General features: G+C 33.4%; 1 protein-coding gene across 3 annotated transcripts in view; it reads right to left on the bottom strand.

Annotated features, from left to right (window-relative positions):
* Positions 1–26,610, bottom strand: part of ASCC3 (activating signal cointegrator 1 complex subunit 3) — a 357,007-nt gene that overhangs the window by 293,296 nt on the left and 37,101 nt on the right. For all 3 annotated transcript variants that reach the window (XM_060616263.3, XM_060616264.3, XM_060616262.3), the window contains exon 4: positions 25,624–26,183. In XM_060616263.3, coding sequence (XP_060472246.3) covers positions 25,624–26,183 — 560 coding nt within the window. The remainder of the gene's footprint in view (positions 1–25,623; positions 26,184–26,610) is intronic.

Here is a 26,610-nt window from a genome sequence, read left to right on the forward strand (position 1 = left end):
ATTCTTCACAAATTCTTCCAAAAAACAGAACATCTCCCAGGTCTTACTCTAACTCCAAAACCAGACAAATATATTACAAGAAAACTACAGACCAATATCTCTTAGAAGTTGAGACACAAAAACCTCAATAAAATACTAGTAAACCACATCCAGCAATATAGAAAAGGAATTACACACCATGACAAAGTGATATTTACATCAGGAACATAAGACCAGTTCAACATAAGACAATCAATTGATGCATTACATTATATCAACACAATAAAAAACAAAAGTCACATGATCAGCTCAACAGATGCAGAAAAAGCATTTGAAAAATCCAATAGCCTTTCATGATAAAAACACTTAACAAAGTAGGAATATAGGTACTTTTACCACCCGATGAAGGGCATCTACGAAAAACCCATAGTGAACATCATACTTAATGGTGAAAACACTGGATACTTACCACTAAGAATAGAAACAAGACAACAAAGTTTGCACTTGTGACTTCTATTGAACACTGTGCTGGAGGTTCAAACCAGAGCAATTGGGCAAGAAAAAGAAATATAAGGTATTCAGATTAAAAGGAAAAAGTAAAACTTTCTATTCATAGATTGTCTATGTAGAAAATACTAAAGGATCTGCTAAAATACTATTCAAAGTAATAAACAAGTTTTCAAAAATCATAATAAAACCATTCAGTGAAGAAAGATGAGACTTTTCAATGAATGATGCTGAGACAACTGGCTAGTCATATGCAACAGAATGAAGTCAGACCCTTATACGATATACAAAAATTAACTCAAAGTGGATCAGTATTCTAAATGTAAGAGCTAAACATAAAATTCTTAGAGGAAAACAGAATAAGATCTTTATGGCCTCAGATTTGGTAAAGGATTCTTAAATATGACACCAAAAGCATGAGCAACAAAAGAAAACACAGATAATTTGGATTTTAGCAAAACAAAATTTGTCCCCTTCAAGGAAAAATGCAGAATGGGAGAAAATATTGGTAAACCATATATCTGGTAAGAAACCTGTACCCAGAGTATATAAAGAACTCTTACTACCAACAAAAATACAACCAATTAAAAACTGAGCAGAAGATCTGAATTTATCCTAGGAAAATACAAAAAGGACCAATAAGCAGATGAAAAGATACTCAAAATCATTATGCATCAGGGAAATGCAAACTAAAACCACAAGAACCATTAAAAAAAAAAAAAAACTGGAAAAGAACAAGTGTTGGCAAGGATGTGGAGAAAACTGGAAACCCATACATTGTGGGAATACAAAATTGTACAGCCACTATGGAAAACATTTTTCCGATTCCTAAGTTAAATATAGAATTACAACATGACCAATTGATTCCATTCCTAGGTATATACCCCCAAAGAACTGAAAACAAACAAAAGTTTTGTCGTAACAAAAACTTTTATACATACATGGCTATTCACATAGCCAAAAGGTAGAAACAACCCAAATGTCCACCGACCAAAGCATGGATATACAAAATGTGGTATATCCATACAACAGATATTACTAAGCCATAAAAAAGAACGAATTAGTGTACAACATGGATAAATCTTAAAAACATTTTGCTAAGTGAAAGAAGCCAATCACAAAAGACCACATACACATGATTCCATTTACATGAAATGTCCAGAAGAGAGAAATCTCTAGAGACAGAAAGTAGATTAGTGGTTCTTTAGAGCCTGAGAAGAAGGTGGGAGGGAGGAGGAGGAGAGAAGCTAAAGGCTTAGGATTTCTTTTTGAGATAAGGAAAATGCTCTAACATGACTGTGGTGATGGCTGAACATATCAATGAATATACTAAAAACCACTGATTTATATACTTTAAATGGATGAATTGCATGGTATGTGAATTATATATCAATGAAGATATTTCATTGAATTATAAACCAAAATGGCTTAAACTAAATACTAAAAGTAGCCAGAAAAAATTGCTTATGGTTGAAAGATAAAGACTGAATGCAATTTCCTTATTAAAATATTAAGTGAATGTTCTCAATTGCTGTTAGTTCAATTTAAGCCCCATGCTTAATGTTAAGAGTGATATTTTAATTTTTTTTTTTTCAACGTTTTTTATTTATTTTTTTGGGACAGAGAGAGACAGAGCATGAACGGGGGAGGGGCAGAGAGAGAGGGAGACACAGAATCGGAAACAGGCTCCAGGCTCCGAGCCATCAGCCCAGAGCCTGACGCGGGGCTCGAACTCACAGACCGCGAGATCGTGACCTGGCTGAAGTCGGACGCTTAACCGACTGCGCCACCCAGGCGCCCCAAGAGTGATATTTTAAAACCAACAAATTCAAATTAAAAGATACTTCCATACTCCAAACAAACTATAGTAAGAAATGCTCTCTATATACAGCATGAAATGTCTTTCATAGTCTATCAACTCTCAAAGAATGTGTTATTTTTTTAATGTTTTACTTATTTATTATTTATTTATTTATTTATTTTTAGAGAGAGCACAAACCAGGGAGGGCCAGAGAGAGAGGGAGGCCGAGAATCCCAAGCAGCCTCCACGCTGTCAGCGAAGAGCCCCATGCAGGGCTTGAACTCATGACCTGTGAGACCATGACCTGAGCTGAAATCAAAAGTCGGACACTTAACCGACTGAGCCTCCCAGGCACTCCAAGAATGTTAATTCTTAAATTGAGACCATTTCTTCCATAAGAAGATAAATTATCATGGTAGAGTTATCCTTACACATATTCTAAGCTACTTCAAGTTTACTTAATCTGAAATACAATATTCACACATGATAAATTAGAGATTCACAACTTTTTAGTTCACCATAATTTTAGGAAAACATCGGTATATTTGGAAGACAACTTGTAATGTAACATCTCAGGGGGAGGATCACCACAGCACAGAGCCATTTTCTCTTCTTTTCTTTTCTTTTCTTTTCTTTCTTTTTCTCTTTCTTTCTTTCTCTCTCTCTTTCAAGCCCATTATTTCTTAAAAATAACATACCTAAGACCTAGCAAAAGAGCTGTTTTGCTCTGAAGAGTAGGACTTCCATGACTTCCAAGATGAAGAATCCCCAGTAGAATTCTGAGATCAGCTGTTACCAAATTTAAAGTAATCCCCAAATTATGCTTTCCCTAACATTTGCCATTTTCATCCACAGTGAGAGCAGGTGCAGTTCTCATTCAAGATTTGCACTACAAACTAATTTGGCACTGAGCATGACTATTTGTAAAGGTACAGCTGTCTGGATCACTGCTCTATGCACTGACACAAGTTCCAGAAGCTATCAAATTGCAAAACAAAGAGGGAGGGAAAAGTTAGCCATGAGTACAGAAACAGACATCAACTACAAAGTTTAGAAAGAAACGAAAGAAAAGTAAAAAAAAAAGAAAAAAAGGAAAGAAAAGAAAGAAAGTTTCACTACCCTGGCTATAAATTAAAGATATGAAATTTAAAGGAGACCACAAGAGTAATAGAGGTTGTTAAAGCCCTGATAGAGGTTGTTAAAGCCATTATTGGGGTGCCTGGGTGGCTCAGTTGGTTACAAGTGTCCAACTCTTGATTTTGGCTCAGGTTGTGATCTCACAGTTCATGAGATGGAGCTCAGCATTGGGTTCTGTGCTGACAGCATAGAGCCTGCTTCAGATTCTCTCTCTCCCTCTCTCTCTGCCCCTCCCCTGCTCTCACACACATACACACTCTTTCTCCCTCTCTCTCGAAATAAACATTTTTAAAACACATTATAATCAATGTATTATTATTATAAGGTATTTTAATAGATAAAGTTTCTCTTAGAATTCTCATTGTTTTATAAATCCATTTTCATTAAATTAAATTATTAAATTGAAGTAGTTCTTTATCAAAATCAAATAGAATGGAAAAAGTTAAAAAATCAACCAAGAGTCTACATTCCTAAGTGTCAAAAAAAATTATTTCAGAGTATGTACACACTAACTTTAAAATGGTATTACTTCCTTGTTTCTTATAATACTTTTAACAGATAAATATAGCTTGTTAATCTCTCAGAAAAAGTAATTCCCACTTTATCCCATATTCTGAATATCATTTTTGTTCCAAAAGGAACAATGGTACAATGGATGTTATATTCTCAACACAGTATCAAGTGAATCACAAATGGTACATTATAAAGCAAAAGATAATGATAAATGTTTGAATAATATACCATGGAAAATTATACTATAAAACCTATGAAAATTGAGAGAGAATGAGCTTAAATTAGAACTATAAATTTGTTCTCAAACTGCTATATGCAAAGATTTGCTGAGTGTCTGTGAAACCACAGAATAAATATGATAAACATCCTTGGACTATCAGTTTACTCAAAAGATTTAGAGAAAAAAATATTATTTTCGTTTAAAATACAACTTTGGTCATGTCAATATCCTGTCTGAACTCTGCTTCTCAGGTAAATAAAAACAAAAACCAAAAAAGAACAATTATTTAGTTGCTAATTGCTTGAAAGCAAATAAAATTTTATTATTTATAAAAGGTTTGTCAGTTCCATTCTGTTTCTATATAGTCAATATTAAAGAATTCATCAAAAGTCAAAACTAAGTCTATTTGGAGTTCTAAAAGACCTTTCAAAAGAAAGATCAACCATTCTACATATCAAATAGTCAATGCACATTCTGAAAAATGATTCAGGGATACAGAGTAGACATGGTATCTTGATGTGAGCGAACTATCTTTTTGTATAACAACATGGTTAAGTAGATTATGGGATTAATCTCAATACCGAGTTAAGCCACTAACGTTTTTCTACAAGGATGGGCCATGTCTCTGTCCTTTTCAAAATTTTATCAATGATATATAAAGTGAAGACATTAAATCAAATTTGCTAACGTGTTAATAAGTTGCATGGTAGAATCAAGATTATAAATTTTCTAAATTGTCTGATATATCTGGCAGGACCTAAGGGGAAGTAACGGAGGTAAATATAAAACCCCACAATTAGGGTAAAAAACAAAACAACAACAACAAAAACTCATGTGAATTTCTGTAAGATGGGTAAACCTGGTCCTACAAATAAATTCCTAAGAAAAATCCTGAAAGGATGGGTGAGGGGGTGGTTACTTGTAAGGTCAGTATGAATAAAAAATGTAATGAAGGCTGGGAAAAATTTATGTATTAATAGTAATATTTCAAAAATCTCATTTAGTGGGGCTCCTGGCTGGCTCAGTTGGTTAAGCACGCAACTCTTGATCTCCAGCAGTTCATTAGTTTGAGCCTTACGTAGGGCCTAGACATTACTTTAAAAAATCCCATTTAGCAACTCAAAGGCTATTACATTGATTAAACCATTTTTAGAGTGCTGAGTTCAATTTGAGTCATACTTTTTAAGGTCACAATCAAAAAAATATTGTAGAACATGAAAAACAAATAAAAATAAGATATATCTATGCAAACTTTTTCAATAGCAAAATGAGTAGGGGAGGAGCAGAAAGAGGAGAGAAACAATCTCAAGCAGGCTCTGTGATGCCAGCACAGAGGCCAATGCAGGGCCCATACTCACAAACCTCGAATTCATGACCTTAACCAAAACACAGTCAGATGCTTAACTGACTGAACCACCCAGGCACCTCTATTTTCCATTCTGTTTGAAGAATACTAATTCATAGATTTGATGAAGAAAGTGAATTTTATTTTGACCCCATCTTCCTTATCATTCCACACTGCTAAATACTCCTTATACTTCTTTAAACACACTTTTCCTTTGATACCCTTGATACATCACTCTTTTGATGTGTCCTACCACTTAGAGCTACCTTCCTATCTCCATTTCAGGCCCACTTTGCCTATCAAATGTTGGAGTTTCTTAAGGCTTAATCCTAGGCTTTCTCTCACTTTCACTCCATATTCTCTCCTTAGCTGTTCACATCTAAGCCCTTACATTCCTTAGCAAACATATGCTAAAAACTCTTAATTTTATATATCCTTCCCAGAACTCTGTGCACAGACTACAGTTCTGGGAAGGATGTATAAAATTATATCTAATTGCCCAGTTATCATCTCCACTTGGAGGTCTCAAGACCTCTCACAATTCTACATGTCCAAAACTATGTTTGGTTTTCTACCCTCTTCACCCTTTTCTAAGTGTTCACTATTTCCATGAATGGTATTACTGCCATCCCTCCAGTTATATAAGTGAAAGGCTAAAATGCATCCATAACCACCTCTTTACCCCACAACACCCACACCACTTCTGTCATCCAATCCACTATCAAGTCCTCTTGATCTCAACCACTAAACAGATTTCAAGTCTTTATGCTTATCTATTTTTAAGCTCCCAAACCTTTACTGCCTGTACCACTCAAAAGACTTCCTAAATGGTTTTTGCACATCTATCCAAAACACTCCAATCCATTCTCCACATAGCAACCACAGTAAATTATATGAAATGTAGGTCTGACTAATACATGCTACCTCCCCTCTACCCCTTGCCAACAAACTCTCCAGTGGCTCTCCATTGTTCTAAAAATGGAGTACTGAATTGAAATGCACATAGAACCAGAATTTCAAAATGTCACAAGTGCTAAACTATGATAAAAAAAAATACTGATGCATACTCAATCATATTGCTCTGACTAGAATTTTAATACCATTAATAAAGTTAAATATAACTTCTAAAGCAGCATCCTTTTTAACTCTCCATTTCTATGTATGTTTTATGTTGAACATAAGGCAGAATAGTATATGTATATACTTTAAATTAAATAACTACATTTACATCAAGGATGCATTATTAAAAGTGATTATTAGAAGGTATGATCAAAAAAGTTTGGAGACCAGTGCTTTAAAGTATCATTCTGTTATGAAAGTTTTTCACAATGTAACAGTTTTCTAATCTAGGTATGTCTTAATTACTACCTATGTTTCATAATACTTTCTCTGAAAAGGTTATTAAATGAATGGTGTTTCTGAAAATTGCTGGTGTTTTATAGAACTCAAGGAATACAAAATATGTATAATCCACTGATACCATCACTGCTCATTTTTTACAACTTTTTTAAGTGCATTCTAAATTAGCAACCCCATCATTATTTCATATTATTCCTTGTCAGTCAGTTTAATTTAATAATCTAAAAATTTATGAATGCTAGTCTAACATAGCAGTTTAGCATAGGAGAAAGTCAGCCAGGCCTCAAATCTTTAGCCTAATGCTCAAGAGTTTTAGGACCTCAGACATCCTCTCTGAGCTTCCTATGTTCTCATTTGTATAGCAGGAATAAGAGTACACTCCCATCCTTTGCAGGGCTGTGATGTGAAAAAAATAATACATGTAAATGTTTTTGACACAATGCCTTCCATATAGTTAATGTTAGGTGTTTAATATTATTAAAATAAATGAATCATAAAGAGAGAAATAAAAGTATAAAAATAATTTGAATCACAATAATATTGATAACAATACCTAACACTTGTATACTATTTGTGTCCCAAGCAAGGTATGAAGTGCTTTACAAATAAAGCATATATTTTCAGGACGCCTGGGTGGCTCAGTCCGTTAAGCATCCAACTCTTGGTTTAAATTCAGGTCATGATCTCGCGGTTTGTGAGATCGAGCCCCGCATTGGGCTCTTCATTGGCATCTCAGAGCCTGTTTGGGATTCTCTCTCTCTCCCTCTCTGCCTCCCCTGCTTGTATTCTCTCTCTCTCTCTCTCTCTCTCTCTCTCTCTCAAAATAAATAAACATTAAAAAAAATTAAAGCATATATTTTCCCTGTATCTGAAGAAGTATTTAATAAATTTTTGCTAATTATATACAACACTGATGTATTTATCACTTAAAAACAATCATAATAGAAAATAATTAAATGAAAACACTACAAACATATCTAAAAATCAACTACTGTTAAGAAATAAATGAACACAACAAATATTAAAAACATCTGATATGCATATTTATGTCAACATGTTTTTAAGAAAGTATGCTCATGATTGTAATATGTGCATACACATATCCTAACTTTAATTTCTACTGTGAAACTGTTCTTGGTTCAATTGTGAAGTTAAACACAATATATTGTGGTGCTCTGTAAAAAACAGCATTAAGTTTGAAACAATGCTTCAATCAATAATTGGTCAGATCACAGCTTCCTTAATCTTCCTGCCAACGACCAGTAGGTCTCTACTTCAATCTGCTACATATTAGAGCCAGATCATTCTTCCTCATAGTCATCTTTTACATACACTTTTTCAAAAAACTACAATGTGGTCATCTACGCATTTGGAAGGGACATTAGAGGATAACTAAACAAAGCTCTCGTAAAAGCAATGATTAGTAATGGGAAGAAGAATAGGAGGACAGTTGAGAACATGGGCTTACATTCAGAGAGAACTAACTTTAGTTATCAGTTTTGTCAATTCCTAGCTATAGGACTACTGGCAACTTTCTTAAGCTCCTGAGCGTTAGCTTTCTCATCTGTTAAAAGAAATCAGCACGGTATTTGGCAATAAACGCTCAATACTAATTGCTGTTAACTGACAATTATTTCCTAGCTGATGAACATCCAGCATACATCTGCCAGCAACAAACTATCTTATAAGATAATTCATGCCACTGCTAGCAAACACACTATCAAAAAATCTTTTCTGGGGCGCCTGGGTGGCTCAGTCGGTTGAGCGTCCGACTTTGGCTCAGGTCATGATCTTGCGGTCTGTGAGTTCAAGCCCCGTGTCGGGCTCTGTGCTGATAGCTCAGAGCCTGGAGCCTGTTTCAGATTCTGTGTCTCCCTCTCTCTCTGACCCTCCCCCGTTCATGCTCTGTCTCTCTCTGTCTCAAAAATAAATAAAAACGTTAAAAAAAAAAATTAAAAAAAAAATCTTTTCTTATATTGAGCCCAATCAGCCTCTCTATTCTTTCATCTATCATTCTAGCTGTGTTCTCTGGGTTACAGAGAATGATCTTAGTAACATTCTATAAGACAGCCTTTCAAATATCTAAAGATAAAGCAAAGTACTAGTCACATTTTACCCACAGGTCCTTTCTTTCCCAGGTAAATATACATCAATTCCTTACTATTAGTCATATAACTTGGTTTCTACATAATTCTTTATCCACGTTCCTTTACAAACGTACCTTTTATTGAAACTTTAAAAAAAACAGCATCATAAACCAAAACTGAACATAATATTTCAAATATAATTTTATCAGGGCAGATCACAGAGATTACAAGAATTTTGAACTAGATGTTCAACTTTTCTGAACATAGCCGAAGTCAGTCACAACATCACACTATTAACTCAAACTGAATGTGTAGCCAAAACATTTGGTTTTAGGTTTTTACCACATGAATTCCTAGTAGTCCAAGCTTTCCATATCCTGTATTTTTTATAATTAGTAAAGGCAGAATTCAAATGGATTGCTTATAAAGTTCACTTTCTTCCTGCTTCTTCTTTTTAGTCTTTTGATAGCTTTGTAAATCCATATTTGGGCATCTGTCATATCAGTAAACACTACCCTGAACCTAAGTTCAATTAAAACTATGCCTTTATGCAAATTATCAATTAAAGTGCTGAGGATAGGGCAAATGTAAAAAGAATAAAGAATAAGAAAAAGAAATAAAGAACTGATCCCAAATTGTTAATGGACCAATATTTATGATAAAGGTTTTCAATAAACTATTAATGCCACCTAACTGTATTAATCACTGACATTTCTCTATCTTGTTTGTCTAGTTTAGATACTTCCCTAATATTGTAGCCACTAACCACATGATATCTTTTTTTTTTAATTTTTTAATGTTTATTTATTTTTGAGAGAGAGAGAGCAAGCATGAGTGGGTGAGGGGCAGAGAGAGAAGGAGATACAAAATCTGAAGCAGACTCCAGGCTCCGAGCTGCCAGCACAGAGCCTGATGCAGGGTTTGAACCCAATAACCATGAGATCATGACCTGAGCTGAAGTCCAATGCTTAGCCGACTGAATCACCCAGGCATCCCACATCGTATCTTTACATTCTAAATAATTATAAATTTAAAATACAATTTATCAGTCCTATTAGCCATACTTCAAGAGACTCAACAGCCACAAGTGACGAGTGGCTACCACGTTGGAGAGCAAACAGAATATTTCAATCATTGCAAAAAGAAAGCACTGGCTTAGAAGATATTTTGATTCTACTGTAAAATGGTCAGGTGAGTGCTAGATAGACTGTATTTACATACCATAATTTATGTCTAGTTGTATCATATTGACTACCAAATTAGATTTTTTAAAGTCCATGGTTTTACATCAGTTTATATTTGTGTTGTACATTTTACAAGTTTTAGCAAATGCATAATGACTATATGACATTTCTACCATTAATAGTTTCATACAGAATAGATCCACTTCCCCGTGCTCCACCAATTCATCTCTTTCTCCCTTCCCAACCCCTAGCAACCACTGATCTGGCTATCTTCAGAGTTTCCCTTTTTCCAGTATGTCATATAGTTACAATCATACAATATGTAGCCTTTTATGAAAGAGAACAGCAGCTAGTTACAAAAGAGAACAGCAGCTAACCCACAGAAATTAAAAATTTGTTTGAGCCTCTAAATGACCAGATTTATAAAATGGAGGAACTGGGTGAAATATTACTCTTTAAGTAAGCTTATTTCTTTGTGTATCAAGAGAAAAGGAACATTTTTCATAGAAAGCAATACCTATGATTGTTCATATACACATTTAATATTTGTATGAAAATTATTTATTACATTTCATATAGGCTGGTAATATGCAAACAATGTTTAGCCTCTTCCTTATTGGTACAGACAATAAAAATCACAACATTGATTAGGGGTCCTTTCTGTTTCAGGGATTTGCAAGGCACTAAATTCTCTACATAGAAGTTCAATCCCCAAGAATAGTATATCACACATAACTTTTTCTATGTATCAACTGATATACAAAATGCATAAGCAACAAAGATAAGAGAACCACTACTCATATAAAACTAGAGACAGGGCTAAAAGTAGTAAAATAGAGCAAATATTTACAATAATATAAGCAGTGTGTTCCTGGCTTGGGGTTTTTGTTTTTTCCCAGAATCATCATAATACTTATACAGGCTATATATATAGTTGTTATTCTTATTAAAACAACATAACAATGATGATCAATTTTCCTTTACCTTGAGCGAAATCAACATTTCAACTTTAACCCTAAATAGAAATAACAATTGAATAAGTTTTTATTGGTCACTGAATTTAGTTACTCTACTGTTTTCAATTTGTATATTGTTCTTAAATAGCTAAACCCTTAAATAGTTTGCCACAATAAAAAATATGATGATCCTATAAGGATAACAAGTTATTTCTCCTTTAAAAAAAAACAAAACAAAAAAAAAAAAAACAACAACAAAAACGCTACATACACTAAAATAGATTTTACTTTTAAACTTCTTCTTAAAATTACCTTGAAAAAAATCTCTTCTCCTTCATGCTTAAGATAGGAAGGAGACTACCTTCTGAAAGAACAAGTATTAGCAATTAAGATGAATAAGAAACAGTGACACAAAATTCATGCTTTAAAGCGCCTCTTCTGGTAAAACAGAAAAACAGAAAAGACACATTTCAAACTTAAAAGCAAGAAAAATATCTCCTTGGGCCAAACATTAAGCAAAAAAGGCAAAACATTAGGAAGAGATGACGTAACAAGCTGGGTTCCAGTTCTGGACAGCATGGCCAGGAGTTTGGCTCCCTGGGATAGTCTAAATGAGAAATGCCCCATGCAACATGGAAGCTAGGCTTAGCTGAAGCCAGCACAAGGGAATAGGGCTGTGCTGTTCATGAGAGGGGCTGAAAATAACTACTACCAAAACGGCACTCGGGGCCACAGCTACTGCAAAAATCTTAAGACAGGGAGTAGGGGGGATACAGGCAGAGAAATTATAAATTGGCATCAGCATAAGATTTAAAATTCCAAAACATATGAAGAAATTTTATCCTAAAAACAATAGGCAACAAAATCAACAAGGAACTTAAAGTCATTCCAGAAGACCTTAAATGTGACGAGGACTTTACAATAAGTAATACTATGAAGCTCCGAGATCAACAGAGCAGATGCTTCCATTAAAAAGAATTTATGAAACAAAAGAGGGTATATTGATGTTCTATTCTTTTTGCTTAATTTTTCTGTAAGCTTAAAACTTGGTCTTTAAAAAGTCCATTATTTTTTTTTAAAAGATGATATAGGATTCAAGGAAAAAAAAAGAATTATATGCCTATTATCAAAGTGACTATTCTCTTAATGTTGATAAATATTTGCAAAGTTGAATGATTATCCTACTTGTGGTTTAAACGAAAACTACCTTTTAAAAATGCCTTACATATATAAACGAATCTTTGTGAAGAAAACAAGTAATAAAAAGATCAATATGAGATCATTTTCTATCAGCATTAGTCATCAGGTTATAAAATACACATCTCTTTTGGAATTTTTCACTGGGATCTCTCACTGTTCAAATACAATAAAATGTCCTTGAGATCACCTTATATTTTTAGAATGTTTCAAATATTATCATGATTGTTACTGATAGCATAAGAAAACAAGTAGCTGTAAACAGATTATAAATTTTAAAGAAACCCATTTCCATTGTGAAACAAATACATCTGTTATAACTGGGTGTAACTAGAAAGTCACGGAGCTTGTCCCAACCCTCATGTATCTAAAGGTTGGAAAACTGACACCTCTTATTGTTTAAAACTAATACATGCTATATTGATAAAAGACAAAGCATATGTGGGGAGAAAAATAAAGAGAAGAACAACAAACCCAAGAGTGGTTCTCTGAAAACAAAACTAACATTCCCCTAATAATAAAGAGAAAATAGAGAAAAGGCAGATAGAAAGAAAGGGACAATACAACTAAAAACCAATGTAAACATCTTTTTTTTTTAAATGAAAGACATTATAAATAACTTTAGAGCTAAAAGCTTGAGTACTCACATAAAATGGCTAGTTCCATAAAATATATATATAATTTTTAAACTTGATTTAACTAATAAAAAATCTGAATAAGCCAACTACTGTAAAATGTGAATTGCTAATTAAAGTCTGCCCTCCAAAAAGACAACAGGCCAGAGAAAGAGATAATCATTTCTTATAGAAACTGTTTGCAAACAGAAAAAGAAAGCTCCAGAAGTTTATTTTATGAAGTAAGGTATTAAAACAGCATAATTTACAAATCCTCTAGTCAGACTGGGATTCTAAACATACCAGGAGGATGGGAAAAACCATATAATGCACCAGTGCCCATGTAATAAAGCCTCAAGAAAAAAAGGAGGCATTCACATTCTCATAAATGAAAGTAAATCCAGGTGTTTTCTTTCTTAATTATACTCTCATTTTAAAAATTAAGGATGTATCTGCATCTCCACTGTATGTACTAAACAGCATACATTATATATTATAGTAAGTACAGTATCTAAAGAAAAACTATATTTAATTTAGAGAACATCTTCTTTTGAGATAATAAGCTATTTTAGATTTGTATGTCAAATGAAAAAGGTGTGCATATTAAAAACTAAGAATAATGAAATATGATAAAACAAAATGTTAAAAGTGAAGCAACTGAAAAAAGCTTTGAATTAACAGTCCATGTGGAATTGAGTATTAGAATAATTACATAAAGCAGAGTGTGTTAATAACACTGTAAATTATTCTTAGTTTGTGGCATAAAAGATTATTAAATATTCATACACTCCAAAATAAAATCTTAAATACATAAAAAAGGCCATGAAAATTAGGACAGCATTTATTTAGAATTTATTTTTCTCTCAAGAAAAATGTATTACGCAAATTGTTGTTGCATTGCAGAGAATTAGATTAATTATGTTTTCAGAATAACTAATATTCATTATTTACAGGTACTTAATCTAACACAGAGCTAAAACCAAGGTCACTTATAACTTAATTAAAACTACTTGAAATGTGAACCTATTTATTCCTCACATGCTATAATTAATTAGATGTGTGTAAGGTTACAGTTAGGTACCACTGTATATTTAATAGCTTACTTTACATTTTCATGGCAAATTGATAGCCTGATCCTTAGAAAACACGCTGATTTTAATTTCCTTAAACAAATTTACAGCCATTATGTATGTGTATATATGTGTGCAAACGTGTATATATAAAGCTGAACAATTTAATGTATTAAATATTAAATATTCAAGTGAACACTCAGAGCAATTTCTAAATCTATAGTCATTTATGTTTATAAGCTGACAACTGAAATATCTAAAATGTTTTTATTAATCTCAAATATTATTAGAACAGAAATTTATCCTTTATTTTACTAATAAAATGCATTATCTTACTTATTTCCCATATCAATATATTATAGATATCTCTCAGTATATAAAATGTATGTGCTCTCCCAAATTAGTCATAATACTATTCACTATACCAAACATAATTTGCTTGTCTATTTCTGCTTTTTTAACGTTTACTTATTTTTGAGAGAGAGAAAGAGAGTGGGCGGGGAAAGGGCATACAGGGGAACACAGAATCCAAAGCAAGATCCAGGGTCTGAGCTGTCAGCACAGAGTCCAGTGCGGGGCTCAAACTCATGAACCATGAGATCATGACCTGAACCTGGACACTTAACCAACTGAGCCACCCAGGCACCTCATCCCTTTTTTTTTTTTTAATGTTTATTTATGTTTGAAAGAGAGAGAGCTTGCGAGCGAGCAGGGAGGGGCAAAAGCTAAGGAGACAGAGGATCTAAAGCAGGCTCTGTGCTGACAGCAGACAGCCAGATGTGGGCTCGATCTCACAAACCACGAGATCATGACCTGAGCCCAAAGTTGGATGTTTAACTGACCCAGCCGTCTGGGAGCTCCATTTCCCTTTTAAATACAAGGTAATGAGAGTGGGTTGATTAAACTTTGTTAGATTTCTTTTTGTCTCCTAAAACCTAAGAGTATTTGACACACATTAGACAATTAATGAATGAATGAATGCATACTCAAACAGTGCCAAACAGAAAATAAGAGAGCAAGTATGAAACTTGGCAAAATGTCTCACTTTGAGTAACCATTCCAATGAAGAGCAAAATGGTTTGAAATCTGTTACTGCCACAGATTAGAAACAGCAAGTATTTAAAAGTCTTCACTGTGAGTTTAACTACAAGTTGCTAACAAGTGGGGATAGAGTTTTGCCCAACAGGGGGACATTCATTCACCTACAATAGGTTTTTGTTTTGTGTTTTTAACTAAAACAAATGGATTTTTGACATCATTGTTTTCTTATTGGAGTAATATATACATTTAAAACCTAAACGTGGTCAAAAAATAAAGCAGGAAAGAGCCACTGGTTAAGAAAAAACAATTTTTTTTCTTTAAACAAATGCAGCTGCTAAACCGGATTTTCCTATCTGGAATTAACAGTATTCCTGGTTACGAGGATATAAATTTATATTTACCGATTTTATCATGTCACAGTCATTCTAACATCTAACATCATTCTAACAACTGTAGCCATACGTAGAGGAACAAAAGAAACACACAACCAAGATAATACAAAATATACCTAGTGCCTTCCCAGTATAGATTATGTAACTCAACAGACATAATAGGTGAAATACTTCACTTATCTTGAGCTTTCCTCAATTTTACATTCAGCTCAAAGTAGAACAAATGATTCTTGATTTTTCCTCATGAAAATTTCACCATTTATCAAGTGAACATAGGAAGGAAAAACCTAAAATAGTAAACAATGTGGAAATGACAAGAACCCTTGGGAGAAAATGGCTATATCATTTTAGAGTATGCAATATGGACATATTTAGATATGTGTCCGTAAATCAAATACAGAGAAAAGAGACATCTTATCCAAATAACATTCTATAAAAACCAGTGAGGCTAAAAATGAAAAAAAAAGTTCAAAAACATGGGAGGTTCAATCATGTCTTAGGGACTGCCTTTCTAAGCAGTCTAACACCAAAGGAAGATTCCTATGTAAAAAGATGAATAGATTTGCCTACCTGAACACTTAAAACATCTGTAAAAATGTTTTTAATCTCATTATAAATTTTCTTATAAATAAAAAAAATAGCTTCATCAAATTAAAACTTGGTAATTCTCACAAGAAAAGAGTAAGAGGCCTCCAAGTATATGAAAAAAAATGTAACCTCAGTTGTAATACAAAATGTAGTTAAATACTGAGATACCATTTTCTATTAAACAGGCAAGAATTTTAAGTATAATCACTACTATCTCTGAGAAATAATGAAGAAAAACACAAGTGCCAGAGAAAGGCAAAATTCCCTTATTTTAAAAAAGAAAACAAAAAAGATAAAAATGATGGATTGTGAAAACTACTTAACTGTAAGCTTAAAATTCACACATGGTAATGTAACAACAAAAAAGAACAGGATTCACTAAACAAAGTCATGACAAAATAGTCTTAATTCATTTTCCCGTGAGATTATTAGGTTAACCGTTTACAGACTGGCAAAGTAGCTGAAAGTAATATCCTTTAAGACAAGATGATGAAAGCATTCTACAAGTCAATACTGGTATATCTATGGAGCACTGAACAACTGTATGCAAAGTTGATAATGGATTAATGTCAACATAGAGGAAAACTGAAAGAGTTTTATATTTAAAAGAAAAAAAGGTAAGGAAGAGAAAATGTAACTGCTGTCATATGTCTAAAACAGTCATATAAAAGAGTAGACACCTACAATTTTGTTGCCTCACTGTACAAATTCAGGACGAAATGGCAGATACAACAGAAATGGAATGAGTTCAACAAAACAAGGAAATTATGAAAGAATTATTCAAGAAAAGGACAGGATGCCTTTTGAAAAATATAAAATCTTCATTAGAATAAGTAGACCTCATCATACTGGCACCATCATTTTGATGGAACACTAGATCCACAAATACTACATGGGGTGGAAAAATTCTATGACTCTAAAGATTCTCTATGTCTTAAAATAATAATTTCACCCAGTGACAGCTCTCTGTTCAAAGTTGGTTGGAGGAAGGGCTCTTCTGTTCACTGGTGGAAAGACTATAGAAAAAGTAACACATAGTTGGTCCTCATAACTGAAAAGACACTATTTCATTTCCAACCTGGTTGATATCAGTGTCCTTCTTACTGTTCAGCAGTGCTAAAGCTACCAAGAAGAATGTACAACATCAAATAGATGAAAAATCTTTTCATGAAGCATTAATGGTATCATTCAGCACAATAAAATTTTAAATCCTGTATTCTAGGTACCAAAACCATCAGTATATCCTCCTTGTTAAATTGTAGTATATACATTAAATCAGTGGTTCTCAAAGTGTGGTCTGAAATCTCTAAGATCCTTTTAAGAGGTCCATGGAGTCAAAATTATTATTAAAAATAAATAACATTATTATTTAATGTAATAAATTTAATATTAGTATAATAGTTTATTAAAATATTATTTTCCCTCCTTCATTCTCATCCTCCCATGAGTATAATAAAGTGAGTTGAGTTTTGCAGAGGCTACATAATGTACATCAGAACAGACTGAATACAGAAGCACATATGGGAATCTAGTTGTCCTCTATTAAGCTAGACATTGAAATAATTTGGTAAAATGTAACACAGTGCCATTCTTCAAACTTGTATGTTTTTATTTTAGAAAAGTTTTTTCATAAACATGTTACTTATATTAATACAACAGATTAAGTATTATTATTAATATAAGAGATTTTTCTTATATTAATAGATTTAGTATTAATTTATAATACTTAAGTCATTTAATGTATTAATAATACATTCTAATATATCAATAGAACATATTGATAAACAACATAAAGAAAAGTTCTAAGAGGTCCTCAGTAATTTTTAAGAGTGTAAAGGAGTTTTGAGAACAAAATGTTCCCAAGAACCACTGTATTAATCCATGCTAATTATTCTACACCAAAATTTCAAAGAATGTTGGAATCATTTATACTGCAAATACATATTAAAAAATATATATAATTTATATACATAATATAATATATAACTCATAATAATAACTCCTATTCCTTGGGATCAGGCACATGTCTGGAACAGGGTTAAATTCAGAAATGAACTTGCATGGGTCAAGTAACACCATCTGCAAAGAGTCAAGAGATAATGCTAACAGCAAATGTCAAATCACAAATGCTATAAAGACTAAGCCCCATATGCACAAAAGCAAACTATGATCATATCAATACAACTCAAAATTCACTTTTCCTAAGAACTGATTACACAATAACTCTATCAATATTTACATCAGCATTGATAACTCTGCAAATAGCATTTAATATTGAAAGAGTACCAAAAGATATGTATACTCTGATACATCTTTAATAGGTGTCCAATATTCTCAAGTGTTTTTCTATTAACATCTTTTCTATTTTATCCAGGACTGATAATCAGAACCCACTTCAAAAAATTAATTAAAAAGATTTTCTTTAGGATTAGTAAGACTTACAAAAGCAAAATAGAAAAAAAAGTTGTAAAAATAATTATCTGAATTAAGACCTAGCCTTTAAGCTATTTTATTACTTGAAACATCTCTACAAGGTATAGATAAAATTTTATATGCTGATCTATAGTGTGTACACTCTAATAAAACTTTGATATGCATAAATTTATGATGCTCATTAATATGAAAGACAAGAAACTAACATTTGAGAGCCTATAATCTGTGAAACATTACGCTAAGTACTTCATATATATTATCTCACAATTCCCCAAAGCAAAATTTCTAAGAAAATATTTTACAAATAGCTGACATTCATAAAGGCTTAGGAATCTGCCTATGGTCAACCACAAGTAAGCAAACAGGGACAGAATTTGACCCAGCTTTGTAAGAAAAGAAATTCATTCAAAGAGTCTGATCAGTCAGTGGCCTTCTCTTCAAAGAATCTGATGGCATACTAGATGGAACAGCAGGCCTAGGCTCAGAAAAAGTCCCCAAATTTCTACCAATATCTTGCTTTATGACTTTAGGAAACACATGGGCCTCAGTTTTGCTTTGTTTCGTTTTCCACCTTTACACAGAGGATTCTACCGCTACCATGCAGGACTATGAAGAAACTGGTTATGTCAAAAGAGACAGCCTGGTCCAGGTCCACACATAATTGGCACTGAAAACGTAGTAGACTTGCTGTTACTACTTTTTAAAGGTAAAGTCTCTGTTGAAAGTTCATTATATGATCCCACTAGGACTAAACCTATTGCTGCAATTCTGGTTATGGAACATCAACAACAGGAAGATATCTGTACCAATCAGGTTGAGTCCTCATGAAGAAAATAACATGGAACATTCAAGTCTTATTTACTTCTGATGGCTAAAATGCTAAAATGCTAATGGCTAAAATAAATATTTTAAAGGGACACTTGGGTGGCTTAGTCAGTTAAGCATCTGGCTCCTGACTTCAGCTCAGGTCATGATCTCACAGTTTTTGAGATCAAGCCCTTTATCAGGCTCTGCATTGATGGGGTGGAGCCTGTTTGGGAGTCTCTCTCTCCTTCTTCCTCTGCACCTCCTCCATTCAGGCATGTACACACGTGTGGGCTCTCTGTGTCTCTCAAAATAAATATATAAATATTTGAAAAGTGAACATTTTCTAAATAAATAAATATATAAAATAAGTATATCTCAAGAGCATAAAGAAGGCTAAAGACTCTCCAGCCCAATCAAATTCTAAGGCTTAATTATAACGAGTGTGGCCTTAACAGAGAGATTACTAGGAGTGAGAGGTTAAAAGAAGAAAAGCCCATAGAGATGCCGGGTACGGAATATAAAGAAGATGGTACTGGAAAATCTAAGAAGTAAGCTATTTTATTAGTACAACAGTCACAAATACATATAAGTACTTCAAATGTAACTAATTATCTGCAGAAATACTAAAACTCATCTTTAATAAGGTTTCATCCTTTTCTCTTACTTCAGCCAATTCCATATTTGGAACTCTCTAAAAGGGAAAAACATTGTTTCTAAAGAAATTGTGAATTAGAGTAAATGCCAAAGATTCCTCAATATCTTTAAAATGTTTTATGTTTCAAAGCACCAAATACAGAAAAATGTACAGATTTATTTCTTGGTGAAGAAAGTACACTACAGTGGAGATAGAATGTCTGAATTTAATCTTGGATTCACTATTTTGTAACCTTGGAGAAATTTCCTAACATTTCCATAAAATAGCTACATCCTCCTAATAAGCAATAACACATGAAGCCAACAAAATATTTCTTTCAAGTACCAACACCCCAATGTTTATAGAAGCATTATCAACAATAGCCATCTATGGAAAGAGCCCAAATGTCCATCAAATGATGAATGGATAAAGAAGTTGTGGTATATATATACAATGGAATATTACTCAGCCATTAAAAAAGAATTAAATCTTAACATTTGCAACAACATGGATGGGCTGGACTGTATTATGTTAAGCGAGATAAGTCAATCAGAGAAAGACAAATATCATATAATTTTACTCATATGTGAAACTTAAGAAACAAAAGAGATGAACATATGGGAATGGGGTGGCGGGGGAAATAGGAGGGAGGGAAATGAACCATAAGATACTCTCAATGATAGAGAACAAACTGAGGGTTGATGGAGGGAGACGGGTGGGAGATGGGCTAGATGGGTGATGGGGATTAAGGAGGGCATTTGTTGATGACCACTGGTTGTTGTATGTAAGTGATGAATCACTGAATTCTACCCCTGAAACCAATATTGGAGTGTATGTTAACAAACTGAAATTTACACACACACACACACACACACACACACACACACACACACAAAGTACCAGCAAAGCAGAGGTAACAATGAAAAAAAAACTTTTTTAAAGAATTTGATGTTTGAAAAAGCCATCACCTTAACTATAAATTAGTACAAAAGAAATTTTATTAGACTTTCTATATTCACTTTAGTATGATTTTTTTTTTCTGTTTAATCACTTATGGGCGGGGAAGTGAAGTGTCTCCAAGTGTAACTTTTTCAGTGCTTTAGACATGTTTCTAACAGTTTTTAATCCATCACTGCTGTTAAGGATTACATGAAATGATGCACATAAAGCATTTAACTTAATGCCTTATGTCAAACAGTAGGCACTCAAATGTCGCCATTATTGTTAATATTATTGTCATTAGCATTATTTCTCTCCACATGTTTCAGACTAGAACCTCTCTCTTGCATCTTTGTGCTAAATGTCATCATATGCACACACTTTTTATTTCCATCCTTCCAACACTAGTTCAACAATAACATAAAGGTCTTGGGAAAATAAACTTTAAATAGCCAATTCTTAAAAACTGCTTTACTGACCAGTCGTTAGGTCAATAAACTAAATTCAGAATTGGGAAATCCTATGTTAAGGAAGAAAAATGCCTTCAGCATAGACATAGTTTTTTACATACCCCTTTTACATTACATGTAAAAATATTTCCCCATGGTTCTGCTAAATTTCTAGAGCAACAGCACAGAGCATGGTTATTTAAATATTACTATTCCACAGAGTCAACTAAAACTTCAAAAAGAAATGGAAATTAACCATGCTATCACATAAACTGATTACTCTTTTAATTACATTCTTTCCAGGTTTAAAGAAGAGAAATTTAAAAGTCAATAGACAACACATAATGTATAGCACGCCTCAAAGTGAAAATAACACTGGTCAAGAGTGATTGTAATGAAACTATTTTTCTATTGAAGCATCACTTCAAAATTATAAGGAAAATTTGCTATAACAAAGTACAATTTCCCAGGAAGGAATCGAAATGTATAAACTATGAATAACTTATCCTATAAAATAAACCTTATCGTAATAATTGTTTATTTTCATTCACAGTTAAAAAAACCAAAACACCACATGAATCATTTAAAACTCCACTACTCAAGCCACTGGTACATGTCAAACTGTCCATTAAACACTGAAAAATCAATAAACCAGACCATACAAGGTGTATCTATTGGTTTGTAGAGTGGCTAACCGTACACCTCAACAAGGTGTACAAGGCCTTACTTTATTTGACTCTTACTCATCCACCGCCCCCCTCCCACCCCCGCTTGTCTCTCAACCACATTCCTCTTACATCTCCACCCTCACTACATAGATTACAGCTCTTTAAACACACCATGTTCTTGCTCACATTTCAAATATGTTCCCTACCTTTCTGGTCCACTTGAAGAAGTTAAATCTAGTATATTTTAAGACTTGCCTCAAGATTTGGATAAAGGATTAGTATCCAAAATCTATAAAGAACTTACCAAACTCAACATCTGAAAAACAAATAATCCAGTGAAGAAACGGGCAGAAGACATGAATAGATACTTTTCTAAAGAAGACATCCAGATGGCCAACAGACACATAAAAAGATGCTCAGCGTCACTCATTATCAGGGAAATACAAATCAAAACAACACTGAGATATCACCTCACACCGGTCAGAGTTGCTAAAATTAACAACTCAGGAAACAACAGATGCTGGTAAGGATGTGTAGAAACCCTCTTGTACTGTTGGCGGGAATGCAAACTGGTGTAGCAACTCTGGAAAACAGTGTGGAAGTTCCTCAAAAAATTAAAAATAGAACTACCCTATGACCCAGAAATAGCACTACTAGGAATTTATCCAAAGGATACAGGATTGCTGATTCATAGGGGCACATGTACCCCAATGTTTATAGCAGCACTTTCAACAATAGCCAAATTATGGAAGGAGCCTAAGTGTCCATCAACTGATGAATGGATAAATAAGATATGGTTTATATATAGAATGGAATACTACTGGGCAATGAGAAAGAATGAAATCGTGCCATTTGCAGCAACATGGATGGAACTGGAAGGTATTATGCTGAGTGAAGTAACTCAGTCAGAGAAAGGCAGATATCAAATGTTTTCATTCATGTGGATCTTGAGAAACTTGACAGAAAACCACGGGGAAGGGAAGGGGGAAAAATAGTTGCAAACAGAGAGGGAGGGAGACAAACCATAAGAGACTCTTAAATACAGAGAACAAATTGAGGGTTGATGGGGGGGTGGGGGAGAGGGGAAAATGGGTGATGGGCATTGAGAAGGGATGAACACTGGGTGTTGTATGTAAGCGATAAACCACAGGAATCTACCCTGAAAACCAAGAGCACACTTTACACACTGTTAGCCAAATTGACAATAAATTAAAAAATAAAAATAATTGAAAAAAAAAAAAAGACTTGGCTCAAGATTAACCTCCTCTATGAATACTTTGCCTACCATACTAAGCTCTCCACACAATCTATGACTGGTTCTTTTATCCCCCCATTTTCTCTCTATATACAGTTGACCTGTTAACAATACGGGTTTGAATTGTGTGGGTTCACTTATATGTGGGCTTTTTTCTCAATTAATACATTACTGTAAATGTATTTTCTCTTCCTTATGATTTTCCTAATAACATTCTCTTTTCTCTAGCTTACTTCATCACAAGAATATAGTATATAATACATATACAGAATATGTTATTAATTGACTTTTTGTGTTATCAGTAATGCTTCCAGTCAACAGTAGGCTATTAGTAGTTAAGTTTGCTGGGGGGAGGGGAAATCAAAAGTTACAGTGGACCTTTGTGCAGCGGGTCAGTGCCCCTAATACCTTGTGTTGCTCAAGGGTCAGCTGTAGTATCACAATACCTGTGGTATTTGAGTACACTTACTTAATAATATATCTCCTCCTACTGAACAATTTCCTGAGAAAAGGTGGCTATCTTAATTCATCATTTTATGTCCAATAACTAGCACTGTACTTCATATATGGTAAGCATACAAGTATATGAATGGATAGATGCATGAATTCAGTATGACCTTGTAATGAGGTAGACTATGAAAAAAAAAATCTTAAGAACTAAAAAACATTCTCCCTCCGACAATCAGGTTCAATTACTACTTAAAAACTGTGGCAAGGAAATAAGAAATAACAAACTTCACTGTCGATATTCAAAAGTGAAAAGAATAGTTTTTTTTTTTTCCTGCTAACTCAAAAATAAAATTAGTTATACATTTATAATCTTTGGTTTACTATAATTATAATAAGAAAACTTCTATGTATTCAATTATGATAAGCAAGTATCAATAGAATTTTCTTTATAAATCACAATTTTTAAAACAATACTATTATTTTCAGAATGTTAAAAAAATCCATTTATGAAGGTAGACCACCACAATATAAATTAAATTGTAAAAAAGTCAAGATAAATGAGACTGATCACAGAACTAACAATACAATAACAAAACAATACAATAACAATAACTTATTTCCAACCTAAAGTCATAATATCATTGCCATGGATTCAGTCCTCCAATATCTGTTAAGTAATTTTCTCTGTAAAAGAAAAAATAACTAGTATTTTTTTCTGTATTCCTGACTGATACTCCATGTGATTTAAGATAATAATAACAGGGGCACCTGGGTGGCTCAGTCCGTTAAGCGTCCAAGTTTGGCTCAGGCCATGATCTCGAGCCCCGCGTTGGGCTCTGTGCTGACAGCTCAGAGCCTGGAGCCTGCTTCAGATTCTGTGTCTCCCTCTCTCTCTGCCCCTCCCCTGCTAATGGTCTGTCTCTCTCTGTCTCTCAATAATAAATGTTAAAAAAATTTTTTTTTAAATAATAACAATAATCACAGCTACCACGTAGTAAGTATTTACTAAATGCTACTCACCATTTCACATATGATACTTCATTTAAGGTTTATAACAATTCTATTATCTTTGCATTCATAGCCCTGGGAGACAGCCCAACAATAAAACAGCCTCTGAAAATTCAATTACCTAAAGTCTTACTACCAATTTTAAAGGGGAAAGGAAGGACTGTCTGATTTCAAAGCCTGTGTCCTTTGTACAACAATATGCCACTTCTCTTAATTCATTAAAAATGTTACTCACAATTTATCCAGTATTAAAATTGTATTGACATTTTAAATTTATAAAAGGAAAGGAATATAATGCCAATATTGACAGCAAAACTCAACACCTTAAGATAAACTTTTATGTAGCTGCAATTCATCATTTTGAGTAACATAACTAAATCATGGCATAGAAAGTAATTAAAATAACATTTTCCTTTGTGTGATATAAAAAACTTATTAAGACAGTTCTTTACTCCATAATAGAAAACAGACCAATTATTTCTGGATCAGTCTGTTTTTCAAAGCTTATTCTTTCAAACATAGAAACTAGTGAAAAATATTTTTCTAAATCAGTAAGTCATTCAATATATTAAATGTCTAATATTTTGAAATTAAATTTTCATCAAAGAACTCTTAGAAATCTAAAACAATATACAAACATTAACCTTTTTTAGTAGAGTAGCCATACGACTTATTATTTAAACCTATATACTTTTTGAAGAAGGGGCCCTGCTGATTATTATAATGTGACAACAGATTTAACCAGGACTGTCCCAATAACCAGGACAAGAGGACATCTTAACACCTTGTCCTCGGAGTCTTCTGCTATTCATCACACTCACAGTCCTCCTATAACTACTAAGTGGAAAGACACGCATGCCTACTATATAAGCCATTTGGCTACGTATTTATAGCAGCACAATATTAAACCATCTTTGCTAACTATCCATGTTTTAAAAGGCTACTAAAGTAATTCACATTAATATAAAACTTCAATAACTTCAACTATACCTCATTCTGAAGTTCATCACCACTTTTAACAGAAGCAAGCATATCGTATAAGGTACAGCAAAGATCTTCTATTCTTGTTGCTTCAGCCATTTCATTTAAAGTTGCATTTAAGTACTTCTCAACTTCACACCACAAAAAGGAGTCGTTTGTTTTTTCCACAGGCTTGAGCTCTGGTGTAGACTGTTCCTGAAAATGTTCATTCAGAAACTTCTTATAATCAAGGCTTATAGTTTTCTGGGGTTCACCATTTATTGGCAGTTCGTCAAAGTGGTCCAAATCATACATGTCAAATGAAAATGCTAAATTTTTACCAAATAAAATTCTATCACCATATTCTTCTTCTGTCATCTGGATAAGAGCAGTAAGATTGTCTTGACGGAAATGAGAAATAATTCGATTAGTAGCATTACAAGCTGCAGTGGCAGATGATGATGGAAAAGGACCAAACATCTGTTTGATAGCCTTTGTCTCCTTGTGACCAACAGAGTCCTTCAAGTGAAATGTCTTGAAGAGAAATGCAGCCGCACTTTCAATTGCTTCTTTACCATTATCTATTCCAACTATTCGAAAATGAAAGAAACAGTATTAGCTCAAATGAATCACAGTTCAAGTTACTGTCTTCAAAAAAAACTACTACCAATATTCTTCTGGGTACTTCCAACAGTGAAAGTATACTGATAAAGATAAACAATTTAGGAGCAGAAAAATCCCTGTAAGTCTATTCCCAACTTCCCAAAGAAAAATATTAGGTCAATAAATCATTATCAGTAATCATTCTCTATCTAAAAAGGAGAAACCCGCTAGTAACAACTCTTTACCTCTTTCTGAAAACAACTTGGGTGTTACGTAAAAACTTACTTAAAAGTGATTTTTTAAAATTTTTTTTAATGTTTTATTATTTATTTTTGAGACAGAGAGAGACAGAGTATGAACAGGGGAGGGGCAGAGAGAGAGGGAGACACAGAATCCGAAGCAGGCTCCAGGCTC

This window comes from Panthera onca, chromosome B2 (genome assembly GCF_046562875.1).
Source record: "Panthera onca isolate mPanOnc1 chromosome B2, mPanOnc1 haplotype 2, whole genome shotgun sequence".
In the NCBI taxonomy this organism is placed as follows: domain Eukaryota; kingdom Metazoa; phylum Chordata; class Mammalia; order Carnivora; family Felidae; genus Panthera; species Panthera onca.